Source organism: Schistocerca cancellata, chromosome 9 (genome assembly GCF_023864275.1).
Source record: "Schistocerca cancellata isolate TAMUIC-IGC-003103 chromosome 9, iqSchCanc2.1, whole genome shotgun sequence".
Lineage (NCBI taxonomy): Eukaryota > Metazoa > Arthropoda > Insecta > Orthoptera > Acrididae > Schistocerca > Schistocerca cancellata.
Window position 1 is genome coordinate 453847631 of NC_064634.1, and position 20327 is coordinate 453867957.

Below are 20327 nucleotides of genomic sequence, written 5' to 3' on the forward strand. Positions count from 1 at the left end.
AGCCGCTCAAACTTCTGAAGGTGGTTTTCCGCCACCTTCCACTCAAGTTTGGTGCGGACTACCTTCGCGAGGAGCTCGAGGACATGGGCTTCGGTGTCCGGTCTACCGGACTGATGAAGTCCCCGCGCACGCACCGTGACATGCCACTATACCAGGTTGTCCTCGTTGACAACCTGGAAAATCGGAAGATTTTTCAGGTGCAACGGGTCGGCCGGGTCAAGGTAGCGGTGGAACCTCTCCGGGCCAAAGGCAAGAGGGCCCAGTGCTTTTCCTGCCAGCGGCTCGACCATGTCTCCCGCTACTGCTCCATGCAGCCCCGCTGCGTGAAGTGCGCGGGCCAGCACGAGAGCAAGTCCTGTGGGCTTGCCAGGGAAGACAAGCCGACGTGCTGCAACTGCGGCGGCACGCACGTCGCTAGCTACAGAGGCTGTTCGGCCTTTAAAAGGGGCCGAAATCAACCGAGAGGAGGGGCTGCGCCCTCTCGTAAGGTGCACCCGTCCACCAGCTTTGCTGCCGCCACCAAGGGCGGCCCGTCAGCCTCCACCGCCCGACCTTCGGCGCAGGCGGAGGGCGAGACGCAGCAACCGACCGCGCCGTCCACGGCTTCGCCCGTGGGGGTGGCAACCCCTGCGCCCTCGCAGAGCGCGCGAGTTGCCGCCCCGCGCAGGCGTCGTCGGCGCGCGGGCCGGGCCACACCTGCCGTTGCGCAACGGACTGCCGCCAACACTCTGCCGCAGCAGAGGACGGCACCTCGTGCTGTGCCGCAACCGAGATCGACTGCTGATGCTCCACAGCAGCCGTCTACTTCGGATCGGCCGCAACAGGCCGCCCCAGTGGTGGAGGCCGCCGCAGAGGCCCCCACCGCCCCCTTGGCCGCCGACGCAGCCGAGCTCCGATCGCTCTTGCGGTCGTTGAGTCAGCTGCTCGAGCAACTCCCGGTGCTAGTCACCGCGGTCACGTCGGCCCTTCAGGCCGGCGTTGCAACTCCACCGCGCCATGGATAATCGCCATATCCATGGCCTCACCGTTTGCACATTTAATGCAAACAGTTTGGTCCCCCAACAAGGAGAATTCAGGGAGTTCTTGCGCGACGAGGCGATTGACATCTGCCTCGTGTGCGAGACCTTCCTGAAGCCGGGACTCCACGTGAATGTGGCCAACTATCGATGCTACCGCACCGACAGGTTGACCCACGGTGGCGGGACGGCAATCTACATCAAGGCGTCCCTGAAGCATCATGATGTTCAGCTTCCGCCCCTCGCTGCAATGGAGGCCACTGGGGTGGCTGTCACCACAACGGCGGGGGTTATCACCTTCGTTGCGGCCTATAGGCCGCCGAGGGGAGTACTTCAGGAGGCTGACGTCGACGCCCTGCTGGCACTGCCCGGGAGAGTCTTCATTGCGGGTGACTTGAATGCCAAGCATCAGCAGTGGAACTCTCGCCTCACCAACGCCAGCGGCCGCCGCCTCCTTCGCGCCACACAACGGCATGGCGCTATTGTACTGGGGCCTTATGAGCACACAGTCTTCCCCCATCGCGGCCAGTCAGATGTGCTCGACATCGCCGTGCTCAAAGGTGTTGGGCACTTCACGTCTGCCACCGTTAGATGCGCCCTGTCGTCCGATCACCTCCCGGTGGTCTTCGACATGGACGTCATCGGTGCAACCATGCAGTCCGACCGCCACAACTTCCGAGGCATAGACGAGGCACGCTTTCGTGTCGAGGTCTCTGACCGCCTTGAGGGCGCGCCCGATCCCGATGTGCAAGGGGCTGATGCAGCATTGGCCTTCTTCACGCGGCACACACTGGCTGCTGCGGAGGCGGCCACCCCCAGGCGGCCGGGAAGACCGCGTGAGATGTCGCGCCAACTCCCGCCGCACATCCTCGAGGCGATCACTAACAAGAATCGCCTCTTCCGGGAGTGGCAGCTTACGCGGCTGCCCGAGACGAAGCGCCGCCTCAACAGGGCGAGGCGTGAGATTCGGGCTGCCATCGATGACCATCGCCATAGGGACTGGGCGGGCCTTGTGGCCACCCTAACTACGACGGACGGTAGTGCTTGGAGCACCGCCAAGCGCTTCCTTCGTCGTCGCCAGCGAGTCCCGCCTCTCGATACGGGTGCGAACGTCGTCTGCGAGCCAGATGCGAAAGCCAGCATCCTTGCGGATACGTTCGCGGCAAACTTTCAGCCTGCTGAAGACGCGGTCGATCCCGACCACGTCCGCCTGGTGGAGGACCGCCTGCCGGTCTTTCTCGCTGCACGGGAGGACGACGACTCGATCGAGGAAATCACAGCAGAGGAAGTGGACTTGCAGCTCCGTCGACTCAACCCGAAGAAGGCGGGCGGCACGGATGGTGTCACTAACCGCCTGTTGAGGATGCTTCCGCCGGAGGTGCACCAATCTCTGGCGGACATCTTTAACAGCATCCTCCGCTCTGGGACCTTCCCTTCCGCGTGGAAACACGCGGAAGTGGTTGCCATCCCCAAGAGCGGCAAGGATCCACGCCAGGCCGCGAACTACCGGCCGATCAGTCTGCTCCCGTCCCTCTCAAAAGTGTTTGAGAGGTTGTACGCGGAGCGACTGCTACGCCATGTGACGGAACAGCAGCTCATACCCGAGGAGCAGTTTGGTTTCCGGTGCGGCCACTCTACCACGCAGCAGCTGTTGCGCCTCGTGGAGCAGGCGATGCGAGCGCTGGAGACGCGGGAGTACCTAGGGGCGGTGCTTCTCGACGTCTCCAAGGCCTTCGACTGCGTGTGGCACGACGGCCTCGTGTACAAACTTTTTGCACACGGGGTACCGACGTCGCACGTAGTCCTGCTGCGCTCGTATCTCTCGGGGCGCACTTTTCACGTCCGAGCGGATGGAGGCATTTCCACCGATCGGCCGATTCGAGCGGGAGTACCGCAGGGGTCGGTCCTCGGCCCCCTGTTGTACTCCCTGTACACCGCCGACGCTCCGCGGGTGGCACGCGTGGAGTTGGCACTTTACGCCGACGACACGGCGTTGTTCACCCGCAGCATGAACGCGGCCGAGATGCGCCGTCGCCTCCAGCTCGGATGTGACGCCCTGGGCTCATGGTCCACGAAATGGCGCTTGAAGTTCAACGCTGCCAAGAGCCAGGCTGTAATCTTCAGCAGGAAGAGGCTGCCACCGGACCTACCGCCGGTCACGATCATGGGGGGCCCCATCCCGTGGTCGCGGACCGGCAAATACCTCGGGGTGACGTTAGACAGGCACCTGACGTGGCTGCCACACGTCCGAGACGTCAGAGGGCGGGCAGTGGGGCGCCTTCGTGCGCTCTACCCACTGCTCAACCCTTCATCGCCACTTCCTCCACGCCACGGCCTCACCATGTATCTGTCCCTAGTCCGGCCGGTACTGGAATACGCGGCTGTGGTGTGGGGCAACGCGGCAGCGTCGCACATTGCGACGCTCCAACGAGTGCAAAATAGGGCGCTGCGACTGGCGCTCCACAAGCCGCCTCGCTATCCGGCGAGACTCCTCCATGAGGAAGCTGGAATCCCCCTCCTGCGGGATCGCTTCCGGCAAACCGCCAGGGTGTTCTACAGGAATGCAGAACACTCTGGCAACCGCCTAATCCGTGGTCTGGGCCGCCAGGTCCACCACAGGCCGACGACTCGTTGGCCAGATATACTGCGAGACTAATATCTCGCAGCCTGCTGTCGCAACGACGGGCGTCCCAATACACGACGCCCAGTGAGGACAGCTCACCCTCTTAGGACACACAGCAACAAATAGATGTCGCCGCAGGAACAGCAGCCCAGCTGCTTAAACTGCCCCTACACCTGGCTTAGGAAGCCAGAGTTTTTTTGTGCGTGCGTGCGTGCGGCGCCGCCACTCCGCTGCTCGACTCGCTGCGGCTCGCACCGTCGTTCGTCTCGTCTCGTTTCTACACCACAGCCCATCGCCATGTCCGGACGCGGAAAGGGAGGCAAAGTCAAGGGCAAGTCAAAGTCCCGCTCAAGCAGGGCCGGGCTCCAGTTCCCGGTCGGCAGAATCCACCGCCTCCTGCGCAAGGGAAACTACGCCGAGCGCGTCGGCGCCGGGGCGCCCGTCTACCTCGCCGCCGTCATGGAGTACCTCGCGGCTGAGGTGCTCGAGCTGGCCGGAAACGCGGCCCGCGACAACAAGAAGACGCGCATCATCCCGCGCCACCTGCAGCTTGCCATCCGCAACGACGAGGAGCTCAACAAGCTCCTGTCGGGCGTCACCATCGCACAGGGTGGTGTCCTGCCCAACATCCAGGCCGTCCTGCTGCCAAAGAAGACCGAGAAGAAGGCCTAAACAGAGAGGCCAGGCAATCGGCACGCGGACCCGCCGCCCAGCAGCGCTGCGTGCTCCCCTGCACGCAACGCGCGTTGCCGGCTCGGCTCACAACAATCGGCCCTTTTCAGGGCCACCACACAAACCTACGTCCAAAGCAAAATTTCAGTCGTCCTCGCCGCGCTTTACTTTACTTTAACGTCACTTCCACAGCCGCCGCCGCCGGCAACAAGACCATACCAACTGCTACGGATTGCAGGGGGAGATATTCTGCGAGGTACCTCGGTGTCACGCCTGACATCGAAGTGTCACATAGGGGAACGTGGCACAAACGCTCGCGCCAGGATGCAGATCCTGTACCCCTGTTCCCTCGACCCCGCAACAGGGGTAGCGATACTGGAATATGCGCGCCCTGTGTGGGGCTATGCAGCCAGATCGACGATGCATCGCCTACAGAAGGGTCCAGAGCAGAGCGCTCTACGACGGGCCTTACACGTCCCCGCGGCAGACCTGCCTAGAACCACTCACAACACGATTCCGCGCCCTGGCAGAAGCGTTCTACGCGACCGCGCGGAATTCACACAATGACTATTACGTCTTGACCCTTGGGCAATATGAACACCACAGGGACAGATGTGCAAGACCCGAGTCGCTACTCCAGCAGTAGCACAAACAGAACACATAATCACTCTCAACAAACAGCAACGTCCGAGAAAGCACACTACCAAAGATAAGAACAACACACAGAAAAGAGGAGCTAATGTCCACAGGCGACAATAACCTCCACCAACTCCCCCTCTAACGGTAGAGGACTAAAGGAAAGAGAGAAGAACAAGAAGAGCCGCCGCCGCCGCCATCTTGTCGTCCACAGCCCGTGTGGCCCAACACACACACACATTTCTCTCGTTTTGTTTCGTTTGCCTCAAGCACCTCCACGCACGCACAGTCGCCTTCCAAACGACAACGACAGCAATAATCACCACTGTTAAACGAGCGTGTCGACACACCGCCCTCCACTCCCGCGCGCCCCATACAAACGAAACAGCTGATCCGGCCGCCTTGCCTCGGCAACTCCAACGCCGCCGCAAACACACAGCCAAAACCACGCAGATATTCACCGCCTCTCGCACAACAACAACACACAGCCCGGCGTCTCCATCGATCGATAAACAAAACAAACACACAACGCCCTCTCTCGCACACACACAGCCACAAGACCCGCTTCCTTTCCTTTCTCCCAGTCACGTCAGTCAAACGCAAACGAAATGAAGAATGAAAGAAAGAAGGCAGGCAGGCAGGCAGGCAGGCAACACAGCGCACACACGCAGCAACAACACAGACTCTTTCGCACTTTTCAATTTCCGAACAGTGTGGTGGCCCTGAAAAGGGCCGTTTTCGTCTCTCCCACGGCCGCGGGAAGGCCAACGCGGCACAGCACACCGGCTGCGACGCGCCTAACCGCCGAAACCGTACAGGGTGCGCCCCTGCCTCTTCAGGGCGTACACCACGTCCATGGCCGTCACAGTCTTGCGCTTGGCGTGCTCAGTGTACGTCACCGCGTCGCGGATCACGTTCTCCAGGAACACCTTCAGCACTCCGCGGGTCTCCTCGTAGATCAGACCAGAGATGCGCTTCACGCCGCCCCTGCGAGCCAGGCGGCGGATCGCGGGCTTCGTGATGCCCTGGATGTTGTCGCGCAACACCTTGCGGTGCCGCTTGGCGCCACCCTTGCCGAGCCCCTTTCCTCCCTTGCCGCGGCCAGTCATCTCTTCTAAATCCTCAAAAAAGCTCAGGCAAGCAAAACGTCTGCTGCAGCGGCTGGCTCCTCACCCGGCGCTAGCGAGTCGGCTACGGTCTGCGCCCAGCGCACGCGCCAGCCCCCCTATATAGACTCTGGCCCGCCCTCCCCCCACCACGCGCAACCGAGGGCATATAAGCGCACCACGGTGGCTGGCGCGCATACCGAGTTAGTATTCGCTGCTCGACTCGCTGCGACACATTGCTACTGTCACCGCGCACGTCACGCTATGGCTGTACAGCAGTTTGCCGCCGCACTGGAAGTTCTCCTCCACGCGTTGGGGTTCACCGGCCGCCGCCCACGTCCGCCACGGCGCAGGCGAACGCAGCAGCATCGGATGGGCCTCCAGTGCTACAATTGCCAGCAACTGGGGCATGCCGCGCGGGAGTGCACGAACGCCGTCGCGTGCTTGAAGTGCGCGGCGGCTCACGACACTCGCCGCTGTACGAAGCCTCGTGGTTCGGCCAGCAGGTGCGTGAACTGTGGCGGGTCACACGCCGCAAATTCGCGTAGCTGCGGCTACCTTCGGGAGTTTCGCCGTCTGTCCGCCGCACCACGTCCTGCGGCGGCGTCCACGACCACGTCGGCCGCCCCGCCCCCCCGCTCCGGCGCGGGGTGCGAGCCGCGCCGTCTTGAAGCCGCCACCGACCACGCTATGGCCGGCTTCCAAGCCGCCTTTGCGGCCGAACGGGCCGCGCTGAAAGAAGAGCTCACGGCCGTCCATCGCCAGCTCCAGCAGCTGCGCGATGAGCTGCGAGCCGTCAAGAAGACGTCGGCGGTTTCCGCCGCCGCCCCCCCTGTGCCCCGGCCGGCGGGGGTCGATGCGGCCACGCAGGCACCTGCCGACCCGTCCCCTGCCGCGACGCAAGTGGTTGCGCCTATGGACACCGAAGATGTGCCGCCGCAGCCGTCCCACTCAGTTACGACGCCTGCCGGCCACCGTGCTGTGACACTGACCGACTCCTCCCCTGTGGAGCAGCCGCTCATCGAGAGGTTGCAGCGCCCCAAGAAGACGTCGGCGGTTCCCGCCGCCGCCCCGCCCGTGCGACGGCCATTGGGGGTTGATGCGGCCGCACGGCCGACCGCCGCTCCGTCCCCTGCCGCGACGCAAGTGGTTGCGCCTATGGACACCGATGTGCCGCCTCCGTCGTCCCACTCAGTTCCGACGTCAGCAGGTCAGCGTGCTGTGGCAACAACCGACTCCTCCCAGGTAGAGCAGTCCATCCTCCAGAGGTTGCGGCAACCCCGCTTTCCCTCTGCACACGAGATGCAGCCTTTCCTTCGGGGCCTAGTGTCATCGCTCCAGGACGGGTCTTACCCCTTCTTTGACCACCCGTACCCCTACAATCTGTCCGGTGTTCGGCCTCCCCTCCCCCATCACCCTAATCGCTTTACCCAGTTTCAGCTCAGGTGGCTCAATTTCTTGACCAAGAAGGAGTTACTCCTCATTGACAAATATCCCATCTTCTCGAACAAAGAATGGCAACTATTGGCCGAAATCTCGGAAATCCATCTGACGGGCCGTCTCCCCGCCGAGTATCGCCAGTACTACGGATAGCCCTGCAGTGCGAGGTCTTCATCATCATCCGTCAGCGTGAGTCATTCTCCCCTCCGGCCAGCCATTTCGGCCGTTCGTTTTCCGCTTCTCTAACTATACCTCTGACTATCCTTTCATCTTTCGCAAAAAAAAAAAAAAAAAAAAAAAAAAAAACAAAAAAAAAAAAAAAAAAAAAAAAAGGGAACATGCACACCGTCACGCCCATCTCATCAGCCAGGACTCCACTCACCACTCCGCCATGAGGAAGGCGAAGCGCTCCCGCGCTAAAACTTCCGTATCAAGCCGAGGGTCCACCCTCACCAGTGCAGCGAAAGCGAAGGCGAAGGCTGGCGCGCGCCCGTGTCGTCAAGGCAGCACCCGACGCAGCACCTCGCCTCCACGCCGCTCCGCTACCGCTACCGCTATGGCCCGCACAAAGCAAACGGCCCGCAAGTCCACCGGCGGAAAGGCGCCGCGCAAACAGCTCGCCACCAAGGCGGCGAGGAAGAGCGCGCCCGCCACCGGCGGCGTCAAGAAGCCCCACCGCTACAGGCCGGGCACCGTCGCCCTGCGAGAAATCAGGCGCTACCAGAAGAGCACAGAGCTGCTCATCCGCAAGCTGCCATTCCAGCGCCTAGTGCGCGAGATCGCCCAGGACTTCAAGACCGACCTGCGCTTCCAGAGCTCCGCGGTCATGGCCCTGCAGGAGGCCAGCGAGGCCTACCTCGTCGGCCTCTTCGAAGACACCAACCTGTGCGCAATCCACGCCAAGCGCGTCACCATCATGCCCAAGGACATCCAGCTCGCGCGCCGCATCCGCGGCGAGCGCGCCTAAACACCGCGCCAGCCGCTGGGCACCGCCCACGCACGCAACAAACAAAACGGCCCTTTTAAGGGCCACTAACATCACTCCGTCGCGAGCAAACTTTGTCGGTCGCCTCTCGCCCCACAACCACAGAACCAAAGACAAAACACACCACTTCCACTTCCCGTCCGTCCGCCACAGCCGCTCTCTCTGCCAGCTTGCTGGCGCGCGCAACAATCAACATCATCCCTCCCCGGCGCGGCGCTCAAAGCGCACAATAACCCATCGGCCGACGCCGTCAACCACACGGCCGGCCGCCGCTTCGTTTCGAAAAGAAAAGAAAAACAAACAAAAAAGCCAGGCAAGTCCAACGCCACCGACCCTTTCCACATCTCAGCGTCCCCCGCCCCCGTTGCAAGAACACACACAAGACAAGACACGTCCGAGAAGAAGAAGGCAGGCAAACCAAAGTATTCAAACAACATGACACAAACCAACAACCGTCGGCCGGCCGCGACCAAAAACGGCGACAATCAACCGCTACCGCCGCCCGCACCCGCCACCGACCCCCCGCAATCCAACCACCACGGCACGCAAACAGTATCCACACACGGGCATACAGAAACGCCAGACGACGCAACCACACCGCAACACAAACACGACAATCAAAACCTTCCCGACGTGCTTTGATGGCCCTGAGAAGGGCCGTTTTGGGCCGCGCGTCTCTTGCGCGCCACTAGACGACGGGGACGGGGGGTGGGGACGACGGAGTCATCCGCCAACCCTTCCTTTCCCATTCCTTTCTTCTTCTCCTCTACTTCTTCTTCTTGGGCGACGCCTTCGCCTTAGACGGCGTCGTCGCCTTCTTCGGGCGCGGCGCCTTCGGCTTCTTCGTCGGAACCTTGGCGGCCTTCTTCGCCTTCGACGGCGACTTGGCCTTGGCCGGCTTGGCAGCAGCCGCCTTCTTCGCACCGGCGGGAGCGGCCGACGCCGCAGACGCCTTCTTGGCGGCGCCCGCCTTCCGACCAGTCGCCGCCTTCACGCCACCAGCCTTCTTTGCGCCGGCCGCACGGGCGCCCTTCTTCTCCTTGCTGGCCGGAGCGGCGCGCTTCTTCTTGGCACCGCCAGCACGAGCCTTGCCGCCCTCAGCCGCCCCGCCGCCGGCGCCGGCAAGCTTGAAAGAGCCGGACGCGCCCTTCCCCTTCGTCTGCACCAGCTCGCCCGCCACCACGGCCGACTTGAGGTACTTCTTGATAAACGGCGCCAGCTTCTCCGCGTCCAGCTTGTAGTGCGCGGCAATGTACTTCTTGATCGCCTGCAGCGACGATCCGCCGCGCTCCTTCAGACTCTTGATGGCGGCCGTCACCATCTCAGAGGTGCGCGGGTGCGCAGGCTTGGCGCGCGGCTTCTTCGCAGACGACGCAGACTTTGCCTTCTTCGTAGTGCCGGTGGCGGCGGGTGCCGCAGCAGTCTCGTTCGTAGCCGCCTGATCTGCCATTTCGACGACGCGCGTTAACACACAGCGAGCAGCGAGAGCGAGAGGAGACACGCAGCGAGCGGAGCGCACAGCAGAGGAATAGCCGCCTCGACGCACAGGCCCAGCCAGTGTCGCGGGCGGGCGCGGACGGCCGAGAGAGCGGCCGCCACTCTGCGCGCCGCCGCGCCGCGCCTCCCGCGCTTGCTACCGCCCAACGTCCGACAGCCTGTGCGGAGCAGCCCCACACCTGCGCCACAACCACCCGCGCCTTTCAAACCACCGAGGATGGGGCTACACACAGCCACACCACAGTCGCCAACCAGTCGCCACGGCAGCGCCGCAAACCACGGCCAAACTGCAGCCACCGCGCGCTACAGCCTGGGTCGGCCCGCCGAGAATCGCCGCCCACGCCCAAATGCCGCCCCCACAGCCCCAGCCGACGACCCGCCACAATGGCCAAACCTTCGGCAAAAGCCCCACACCGTCGCCGCGGCAGCCCGGCCAGCGCGGCCGGCGCCACAGCCACACAAGCGGAGGCGTGCGGCGATGACGGCCGTGCAAACGCACCTCCGCCGCCCCATCGCCCTCCCACCGTTTCCCGATCGGCCCGCAGCCGTCGGGCCACGTCCTCCTCCTCTCGCCCGCCAACATTCACAGCCCTTTCGTTCGTTTCCCAACAATTTCAATTGTGCCCGCCGCAAAAACGGGCGCCGCCTGCAAAGCAACATGCTCCGCCGGAGCGCCCCTCGCCGCTTACGAGCCAACCCCTCGCCCGAGGCAAACCGAAATCCGCAACTACAGACCAACCCAATCTGCCGTCAGCACACACGACAGCCAACATCACGCGTGACGAGTTAGACATTAGGTTCACACGTCTCGGTTAGGTTCGGTGGACGTGGGTTAGGTTAAGGGCACTTGGGTTAGGTTAAGGGTCGGTGTTAGGTTAAGCGTCAAACTTAGGTTAAGCATTCAAACACATGTCGGGCGTCAGAGGTTAGGTTAGGTTAGGTTAGGTTAGGTTAGGTTAGGTTAAGGCCACTTGGGTTAGGTTAAGCCTCAAACTTAGGTTAAGCATTCAAACACGTCAGCCGTCAGGTGGCCGCAGCAGCCGCACCTACCTACCTACCTACCTACCTACCTACCTACCTACCCACCCACCTCACGGCCGGACAGCTTAGCTTACTTGGCGCTGAGGCTGACCTCACCGCACCTCACCTCACGCTAACGCTACGCTACAGGTTCGGTTCGGTTCGGTTCGGTTCGGTTCGGTTCGCTCAGCTTAGGCTTAGAGCTTAAGCGCCGAGGTCGGATTACGTTGGTTCACACCTTCGGGCGCCACACTTTGGGTGTAAAGGTCGCCGAAGCCACAGACAAACGGGCAGCACGACCACGACCAGATACCGAGACACACGGACCACCCACCGGCCAAAGGGCACCAAACAACAAACCAGAGCACCACGTGTCGACCAGAGCAACCCGCCGCTCACGCGACGTGGCTGGCACCGAAGGGCCGCCGCAACTGCGCTTTCCGCGCCGGGCCGGATGCACGTGCGGCACCACCACCACCGCACACAGCCGCTGTTCAACATCAACCAACAACACGCCGCGGTCGCAGCCTCAACGCCAGCACACGTTTGCACCACCATTCACACGCACCGCACAAACAGCTGTCGCCGACAACACAAACACACCGCAACGACGCCGCCGCCTCTACTTGTGCCGGCCGGCCACCCACCCCACCGACGGCGCACCTGTCGGCAGTCGGCAGTCGACACGGGAAACGCACACCGCCACTTCGCTCGCGCGCACGCCACCAACCAGTCGTCGTCTCAAACATAGGGCAGGCAACAAATCGCCTCGCACGAACCGTCCACAAAACTATCAAAGCACAGCCTCTGGCTAACGGCCACGACGCAGCGGCACCGCTGCTCCTTTCCCCGCCCCACTCGATTCACAAAGTCACGCGACACCGCCAACGACGGCCTCGCTTCCCGCAACCGACACCTTTCCGCCACTACGCACAGCCGCACCCGACGCCCGTGGCAACGACACAACTACTGCACTATCCACCGCCGCCTCCCCCTTCCCGTACACACAGCCAGCCAGCCAAAACCACACCAACGACCCAAACACGCACGTGCAACGGCACACCCCAACCAGTCAACGTCGACAACCACACGCACGGCTCGAAACCGGCGTCCTTCCACGTTGCCATCAAGCTACACACAAGACACAAGGAACCAACAACAGCAAAAGCCTGCCCGCCCGCCCCACTCTCACGCCGCAAAAAGCACACCGAAACCGCCAAACGCACATTCCCATCGCACTGACACCGACCGGCTCGCTACCACCACACCTGTGCGGCAGCCGTTTCGCAAACATGACACGGCGCGACATGACATCACGACCAACTCTCCTTTCCGACGCCTTCGGCCGGAGCACAACGCCGCCAATTCGCCACACAGTCACACAGTCGACAAGCGCCCGCCCTCCCTGCACGACGCCGCGCAGCAAAGGCGCCCGCAAACACATACCTCTCCTCTCTCTCGGCCGCCCGACGCGCCAACCGCCACACCGCCAGCCACTCGCAATTGTGCACTGCCGCCAGCCACACGTCCAACACGCCGCGCCGCCTCCGGCCACCCGCCAGGGGGCGCTCACGTCCGCGACAACAGCGCGGCCCGCCGGGCCAAACCGAACCGAGCCGCCCGCCGCTGCTCTGCACATCTTCCTGCGCGCATCAACAAAACGAGGCACGCGAGCACACCCCGTCACAACGCCACATCACGCAAATGCCGTGCCGACCTCTTGTGTCTACCGCCTAAATTGCACTCACCAGCCGCCCCTTCTTCTTCCTACCTATCCATCTGTGCGTCTGTGTCGGTCCGCGCGTGACGCCTCTCAACATCCGCCGTCGCCGTCCCCGTTTCCGCCCCAATGCCATCGTCGCGCCGCCGCCTCCTCCTCCTCCTCCTCCTCCACCGCCCCTGTCCGGCCCGCACCACACCATACACCGCTGCTTGTCCCGGCCGTTGCCACCAAAGGCGCCTACCGCAAACGCGCCACGCCGCAGCCCCCGTGCGTGCATCTCCGTGCCGACGCTGCCTCTCTGCCCTCCCGCACGCACTCGACCGACCGACATGCACTGCGTCGACGGCCTCGACAACACAGTCTCTGGCTCCGCACTGCGTGTTCCGGTACGCACGCTCAAACACGTATGTACTCATTACCAGCGATGGCGAGGCACGACACAATCTCTGACCAGAGAGTTTCTTATCGTCGCTAGTCTGCGCCACACGACACTAGTAGCACGTAGCGGGTCGGCAGGAACAGTTGTCATCTATATGTGGCGGGTCGGGAGAGGTAGTAGTCAGTCGACAGTATTAGCGAGTGGACGATTCTACTGAGCGGGCGGCGGCGTGCTCTTCTCGCGACTCTGGTCTCCGTTCGGGACGATGCATATTGTTATTAAAGGTAAGGTAATGAAGCTGCATTGCGCAAATCTAATAATGTATGTCAATTGTAACTATTTTCTTCACAACAAAATGCCCCAATAATACTTTGTTTCCAAACTAACTTTTTTAAAGTACAACCATTCATTTCCATTTAAAGAATATTTCCTACGCATTTCCTCCAACAATCAAAATTAAATGTGTGAGCCGGCATTCATTGCACGAAGCTGTGTACAGGTATCTACAGTTAAGAGCACATGTAGATGCAGTTTGTTTTCTCTTTTGTCTTTTTGTTTTTTTTTTTTATTGACGTAACGATCTTTTGCTCTTTTTATTCTAATTTGTACGTAGGCTGTTTGTTTAGATTTTTATACTGGTAATGCCACGTAGCGCTCTGCGTGAAAAATCAATGCCTGTGCTGTGTGCAGTCTGTGGCTAGTTTGCATTGTTGTCATGAACTGCTATAGCTGGATGTGAACAGCGCGTAGCGTTGCGCAGTTAGGGGTGAGCCGCCAGCACTGGTGCATGTGAGGAGAGAGATGGCGGACTTTTCAAATTACATATATTATGACTGGTGATGATGATATTAAGGGTAAATACATTGTTTGTTGTTCTCTATTAAACATCTTTACTTTGCTAACTATCCCTATCAGTAGTTAGTGCCCTCCGTAGTTTGAATCTCTTATTTAGCTGGCAGCAGTGGTGCTCGCTGTATTGCAGTAGTTCGAGTAATGAAGATTTTTGTGAGGTAAGTGATTTCCGAAAGGTGTACTTTAATGTTACTCAGGGCCATTCTTTTGCAGGGATCTTTGATAGTCAGATTGCGTTGCGCTCAAAATATTGTGTGTCAGTTTAAGCACAGTTTTGTATACATTGTTGTTCAAAGGGGGACGTCTCAGAATACAGGGCCGAAGGTCAGCCAGCGCTGCCCTTACAACGTTTATCGGGTTTTCAACTACGTCTGTTGAGATGTTCATCGTTCATTATTTCCATTCATCAATATTATCGCGCGTTTCTCATCAATCTTCGTTCGTTCATTTTCTAGGGACGTTAACAACATTCTGGCACATTTTTATCATCATTCACTCACTCACTCACTCACTTACTTACTTACGACTATTTGTGCGGGGAGGTTACACTTGGGTCCGTTTCCATTTACATTCAATGTTGATAGACCTTTTTTTTTTTGTTGTTGTTTTGTTTCTGGCAGGTTACAAAAGGCCTCATTTTATGTTGGTTGCAGCAGCGTTTTTCTCCTTCTTTCTTCTAGTGTTTTCCCCGCCCCCGCCCCCGCCCCTCCCGCATCCGTCGGGTCTCACCACGTTCACTGACAGCCGCGTCTGCGGCTACACCACAACGGCCCCCTCCCGGCAACCCATTCGTTTTCTCTTCTTTTGCACAAAAACAACGCCGCACGCGCCAGCCGAGCGCAGCGCAAGCCACCCACACCGCGCCCCTCCCCGTCTTTATAGCCTCCGCGTCTCGTTTTCTTCGTTTGCCCCCTCCCATCTCCCGAATGCCATGCCATGCCGGCAGCGTTACGCGTGCCCCTCCCCTGTCCACACACTACCGCGAAACGAACAGCCTTCCGGGCCACATGCAGGGCACGCCCACCGCCATTCCCGGACGCAATTCTCAAAACAACACACACACACACACACACACACACACACACAAAATGAACGCACTATCCCACTTCGCTTCTCTCTCTCTCTCTCTCTCTCTCTCTCTCTCTCTCTCTCGTCCCTTCCCTTTAACGAAAGACAAACAGACCCCGGTTAACACACTTTCTCGACACCTTCATGTAGGGAGGGAGGGAGGGAGGGTGCGTGCGTGCGGTGTCTCGACCGTGACGGCAACCATCCACGATCCATTTCCCCCACTGGTAAAACATGTTCACTAACACCTACAGACATCATTCCGTACACACACAATGGCTTTGCACACGAACATAGACGGCACGGGCACTGTCGTACATTCTTCCTCAGAACCATCTCAACGAACGTTACATACACATCCGGGAAAGCAAAGCAACGCAACGCACAATTCAGCCGTCAAAGGTAACGTTCACCACGGCAGACACTTGCCGCCGCGCCGTTACACGCATTTCAGTGCGGCTACAATACACCTCCGACACGGGAACGTTCCGTTGCTCTACACTGCGTTTCTCCGTTTTGTTTGGTTTCTTTTTATCCGTTTTTTTTTTCTTCTCTCTCTCTTTTTTTTTTTCCCCTCTGTCCTTTCCTCCACCATTCTCTCCTCACGTTCTGCCCAGACATTCGACCGATCAGAGGTTCACCTTTCGGTAACCGTTCTCAGCGCGACCGTATGACGGGTGTTCAAGACGTCCGTTGCGTGATGCCGGTGTACCGCGCCGATCGACAGTTTCCCAGAGGCGACGGATCGGACCACATCACCGACACACACAAACACGTGTGCGCACATTCGCCAAAGCGACCGTCGTCTTCTAGCGTCGCGCTTACTCTACTGTACTGCACTGGACTGGACACGCGTGCATGCATCTTCAATGACGACGTCGGTGTGCGTGCGTCGTACGCACAAGCAGACACAGACACGACTATCGAAATCACAGTCGGAGGGAAAGGTACATCATCGTGCGTGTCGCCCGTACAATGCAATACACATTGGTGTCTCAATGCGCGTTCATTTAAGCGTCACTCACACGCCTCCACGCTGCAGCATTTACAGACACATCTCACCCTCGCCATGTATGGCGTGCAAACCGACCCGAAAAAAAAAAAAACGGCCGTCGTTACACACTGACATTCCCAACAATCGCGTTTCGTTTCCATCCGTCACGTAACTAACCGGCACCTCCATCCAAAGGACACATCACCGATCGCACTTCCCCCACCTCGCAGACAGGTAACACCAACGAGTTGTGCGCACGTGCCTCCATTCCACGTCACACCGTGGCCGTACCCCGCAACACGCGACGCGCCCCCATCAATCAAATTCATCGCATCGGCCACCCCTCCCCGTCGCGTCGCAACCAAAGCGGTAGCTATTGCCGCCGTCCACCCACTCACACACACACAAAACAACAACAACAACAACAACAATTCCGCCCTTCCCGCAAAGGCCATTTGGTGGCCCTGAAAAGGGCCGTTTTTGCCGCTCTCGCAACGGAGGAGCCTTCTCTCCTTCCATTCCAGAGCCACCTCCTTACTTGGAGCTCGTGTACTTGGTCACCGCCTTCGTGCCCTCGCTCACGGCGTGCTTGGCCAGCTCGCCAGGCAGCAACAGCCGCACAGCGGTCTGGATCTCGCGGGACGTGATGGTCGAGCGCTTGTTGTAGTGCGCCAGGCGGGACGCCTCGGCCGCGATGCGCTCGAAAATGTCGTTCACGAAGCTGTTCATGATGCTCATCGCCTTCGACGAGATGCCCGTGTCAGGGTGCACCTGCTTCAGCACCTTGTAGATGTAGATGGCATAGCTCTCCTTCCTCTTGCGCTTCTTCTTCTTGTCGCCCTTCGAAATGTTCTTCTGCGCCTTGCCAGCCTTCTTGGCGGCCTTCCCGCTAGTCTTGGGCGGCATCTCAAACAAGAACGTGAACGTACGGCAGCAACACCAGTAGCAAGCGCTCCGCTCTAGTCAGCGTCTCCCCACACAGTGGCACCCAGCGCGCCCCGCCGCCGCACCTTTACCAGCTCGCCCCGTTGCGGCCGCCGACCAATGGGCCGCGAGCGCAACCGGCCGCCGCACCCGAGAGCATAAAGGACCCCCACCCCTGGCGGCGCCGCCACTCCACACACCCGCCCGCCGCATTCGAGTTCGTGATGGCGAGCAAGGAGGACGTATGTGACGCGCGCGCGGCCGCGGCAGCTGCCGCCGCCGCGCCGGAGCTGTCTGATCGCCGTCCGGCGGCGCCCGCGCCGTCGGCGGCCCCATTGGACGCTCCACCTATGACGACCCGGCAACCCCAGGCGGACCACGAGAATATGACGACCCAGCGAGACCCGGACGATGAGATGGACTACTCTACGGACCCTCCCCGTGAAGACTGCGCTACCGGCGCCCCGCAGCGGGTGCTTCAGCGCAAGCGATCGGCTGTCACGTCAGCCAGTGATGACCAACACACTTCTGGTACGAGTGACGCTGGCTTCAAGAAGCCGCCGCCTAAGAAGAGGGCGGCTCCACGACGGCGCACCCCTGTTGCCCCTGTACCTACTGCTAATCCGTACGACGCCCTAGCGGATGGCGCCGACTCTGAAGATGCCGACGAGCCTCCACCGGCGACCGCCGACGATGCCACACGTCGTTCCGGCCCTAAGCTGCCACCGATTGTCATCGACTACCCTGACGATTACATGACGCTTCGGGACTGGCTCCAGGGCAACCTGAAGAATGCTTTTACCGCCAAACACTGCGGCGAAGACCGTCTGAAGCTGACTGTCGCCACCACTGAAGATTACGTTGCTGTTATGGACATGGTTGGTGCACGTGGTATACCGAACTACACCTTCCCCACCGTGCGTCCCAAAGTTCTCAAGGTTGCCATGAGAGGCATACCGCTGAAGATGAAGGCAGACGCCTTTAAGGACGGCCTTATCACTATGGGTTTCGCGCCTACTGCTACCACGCGAATGAAGATGCCTGGTACTCAGCGTCCCATCCCTTTGATGGAGATCGTGTTGCCTGACACACCTGATAACAGGCAAATTTACCAAGTCACCCGGTTTTATGACCTTTCGGTGACTGTCGAGAAGCTACGCGCACGGAAGGGCCTCGTTCAATGCTACAATTGCCAGGAGCCAGGCCACACTTCCCGCCTGTGTCGCATGCGGCCCCGTTGTGTCAAATGTGGCGAGGGTCACCTCAGTCAGCAGTGTACCCGGAACCGGGACGAACCGGCCACCTGTGCCCTGTGCAAGCGGGCTCATCCTGCCAGCTACCGCGGTTGCGCTGTTCACAAGGCAGCCAGCCGCCGCCAGCGTGGACTACCTCCCTTGCGGGAGACGTCCCGCTCCGATGGTCGACAGCTGCGGCGCCGAGCTGCGCCACCGCCTGCTACTCCTTCGCGCCAACCCGCCCAGCGGCGCCTGCTTGCTGCTCGGGCAGACCTTGGCTACGCCGACGTCCTTCAGGGCCGGACGACGCCGCCTCCTGCCCCTGCTGTCCAGCCTCCGCGACGCCCTGACGACGGGCCTGCTCCTCCTGCTGCAGCTGATGATTTCATCGCGGTCCTCAAAGAAGTTCAGGCCACCCTTGTGGCTGTCTCCGCCGCACTGGCCCAGCTGCCGGCCGCCATCACTGCTGCAGTCCATGCAGCCCTCCGAAGTTTCCCCACCGCCACGGCGTCCACATCCACTGGCCATGGCTCGCAACCTTAGGCGCCACCAGAACTTCACGGCTGTCACGTGGAACGCGAATGGCCTCTTCCCAGCGCTTCTCGAATTCCGGCAGTTTCTCCAGGACTACAGCGTTGATGTGTGTCTCCTCACCGAGACGCACCTCAAGCCTGGCCTTCGAGCGAACGCCCCGAATTACGTCTGCTATCGCGACGACAGGCTGACGGCTGGCGGTGGCACAGCCATCTACGTCAAGCGGACACTCCGGCACTACCGAGTCCCTCTGCCACGTCTGGACTCCTGTGAAGCCACGGCCGTTGCAGTGGAGACGTCCCTTGGCACGGTCATCTTTCTCTCCGTGTACCGGCCGCCACGTGGCCACCTCACCATCCACGATGCTGACGCTCTCCTCCGTGCTGGGGACAAGATCTTCCTCGCTGGGGACCTTAATGCCAAGCACCAGCTCTGGAATTCTCGGACGCTGAACGTCAGTGGGAGGCGGCTCTATCATGCTGCTGAGAGGGCACGAGCTTCTGTCTATGGACCTGACGAGCCAACGCACTACCCTCCGAATGGTACTGCTCCCGATGTCTTGGACATTTGTCTCGTCAAGGGTGTCGACTGGTTTGTCACCCCCGACGTTCTCCACGTCTTGAGCTCCGACCACTTGCCGGTGCTCTTTCGGCTGTATGTCACTCCGCTTCCTCCAGCAGCTAAGCTCGACACCCGGAAGACCGACTGGCCGCGCTTCCAGCAGCTTGTTCTGGAACGCCTCCCTGCCGAGCCACCTCCCCTGGACACCGATGTCAATGCTGCTCTCCACAACCTGACTGCTGTTCTCACCGCGGCTGTCGCTGACTCCACTCCGCCTCCGCGGGTTTCCTCTGTGGCGGCTCCAGCTCTTCCTGCAGCCATACAGGCCCTTATCCGAGAACGAAACCGTCTCAACAGAGAGTGGCGTGAAACACGGCAGCCTCTGCTGAAGCGGCGCATCAATCATCTCCGCCGCACCATCAAGGCTGCCCTTGCTGCTCATCGTATACGCCGGTGGGAGGAGAAGCTTGCCTCCATTGATCCTGGGGCCGACACGTGGGAGATGGTCCGTTCCCTCACACGCCATCGCCCACACTTGCCGCCGCTCACAACACCGGATGGACCTGCCTACACGCCTGCCGCTCAAGCCGAGGCCTTGGCGACGGCTTTCGAGGCCAACTTCCGGCCCCTTGCGGTGCCGGTCGACCACGAGAACGTCCGCACGGTCGAGACCCGACTTCCTGTCTTCCTCCACGGCGACCCCGGTGACGCCACCATTGTCCCGACGTCGGAACGGGAGGTCACTGACCATCTTCGACGACTTCCCCAGAAGAAGGCCCCTGGGCACGACAACGTTGACGGGAGAGTCCTCCGCATGATGCCCAGGCTTGGCATCTTGTACGTGGTCGCTCTCTTCAACGCCATCCTTGTCCAGCTGCAGTACCCAGAAGCTTGGAAGACGGCTGTCGTTGTGGCGGTCCCGAAGCCGGGCAAAAACAGGACGGTGCCGGCGCATTATCGCCCCATCAGTCTCCTCCCGACGTTGAGCAAAGTTTTCGAGAGGATCCTCCTCTCTAGGTTCGGCCGGCTGCTTCACCAGGACAATATCATTCCTCGGGAGCA

At 60.6% G+C, this 20327-nt stretch overlaps 1 protein-coding gene across 1 annotated transcript in view; it reads left to right on the forward strand.

Moving 5' to 3' along the window:
- Positions 1-18713, forward strand: part of LOC126101486 (nascent polypeptide-associated complex subunit alpha, muscle-specific form-like) — an 85767-nt gene extending 67054 nt beyond the window's left edge. The window contains exons 6-8 of the mRNA XM_049912135.1: positions 506-938; positions 17307-17979; positions 18301-18713. Coding sequence (XP_049768092.1) covers positions 506-938; positions 17307-17979; positions 18301-18713 — 1519 coding nt within the window. The remainder of the gene's footprint in view (positions 1-505; positions 939-17306; positions 17980-18300) is intronic.
- The last annotated feature ends 1614 nt before the right edge of the window (positions 18714-20327 follow it).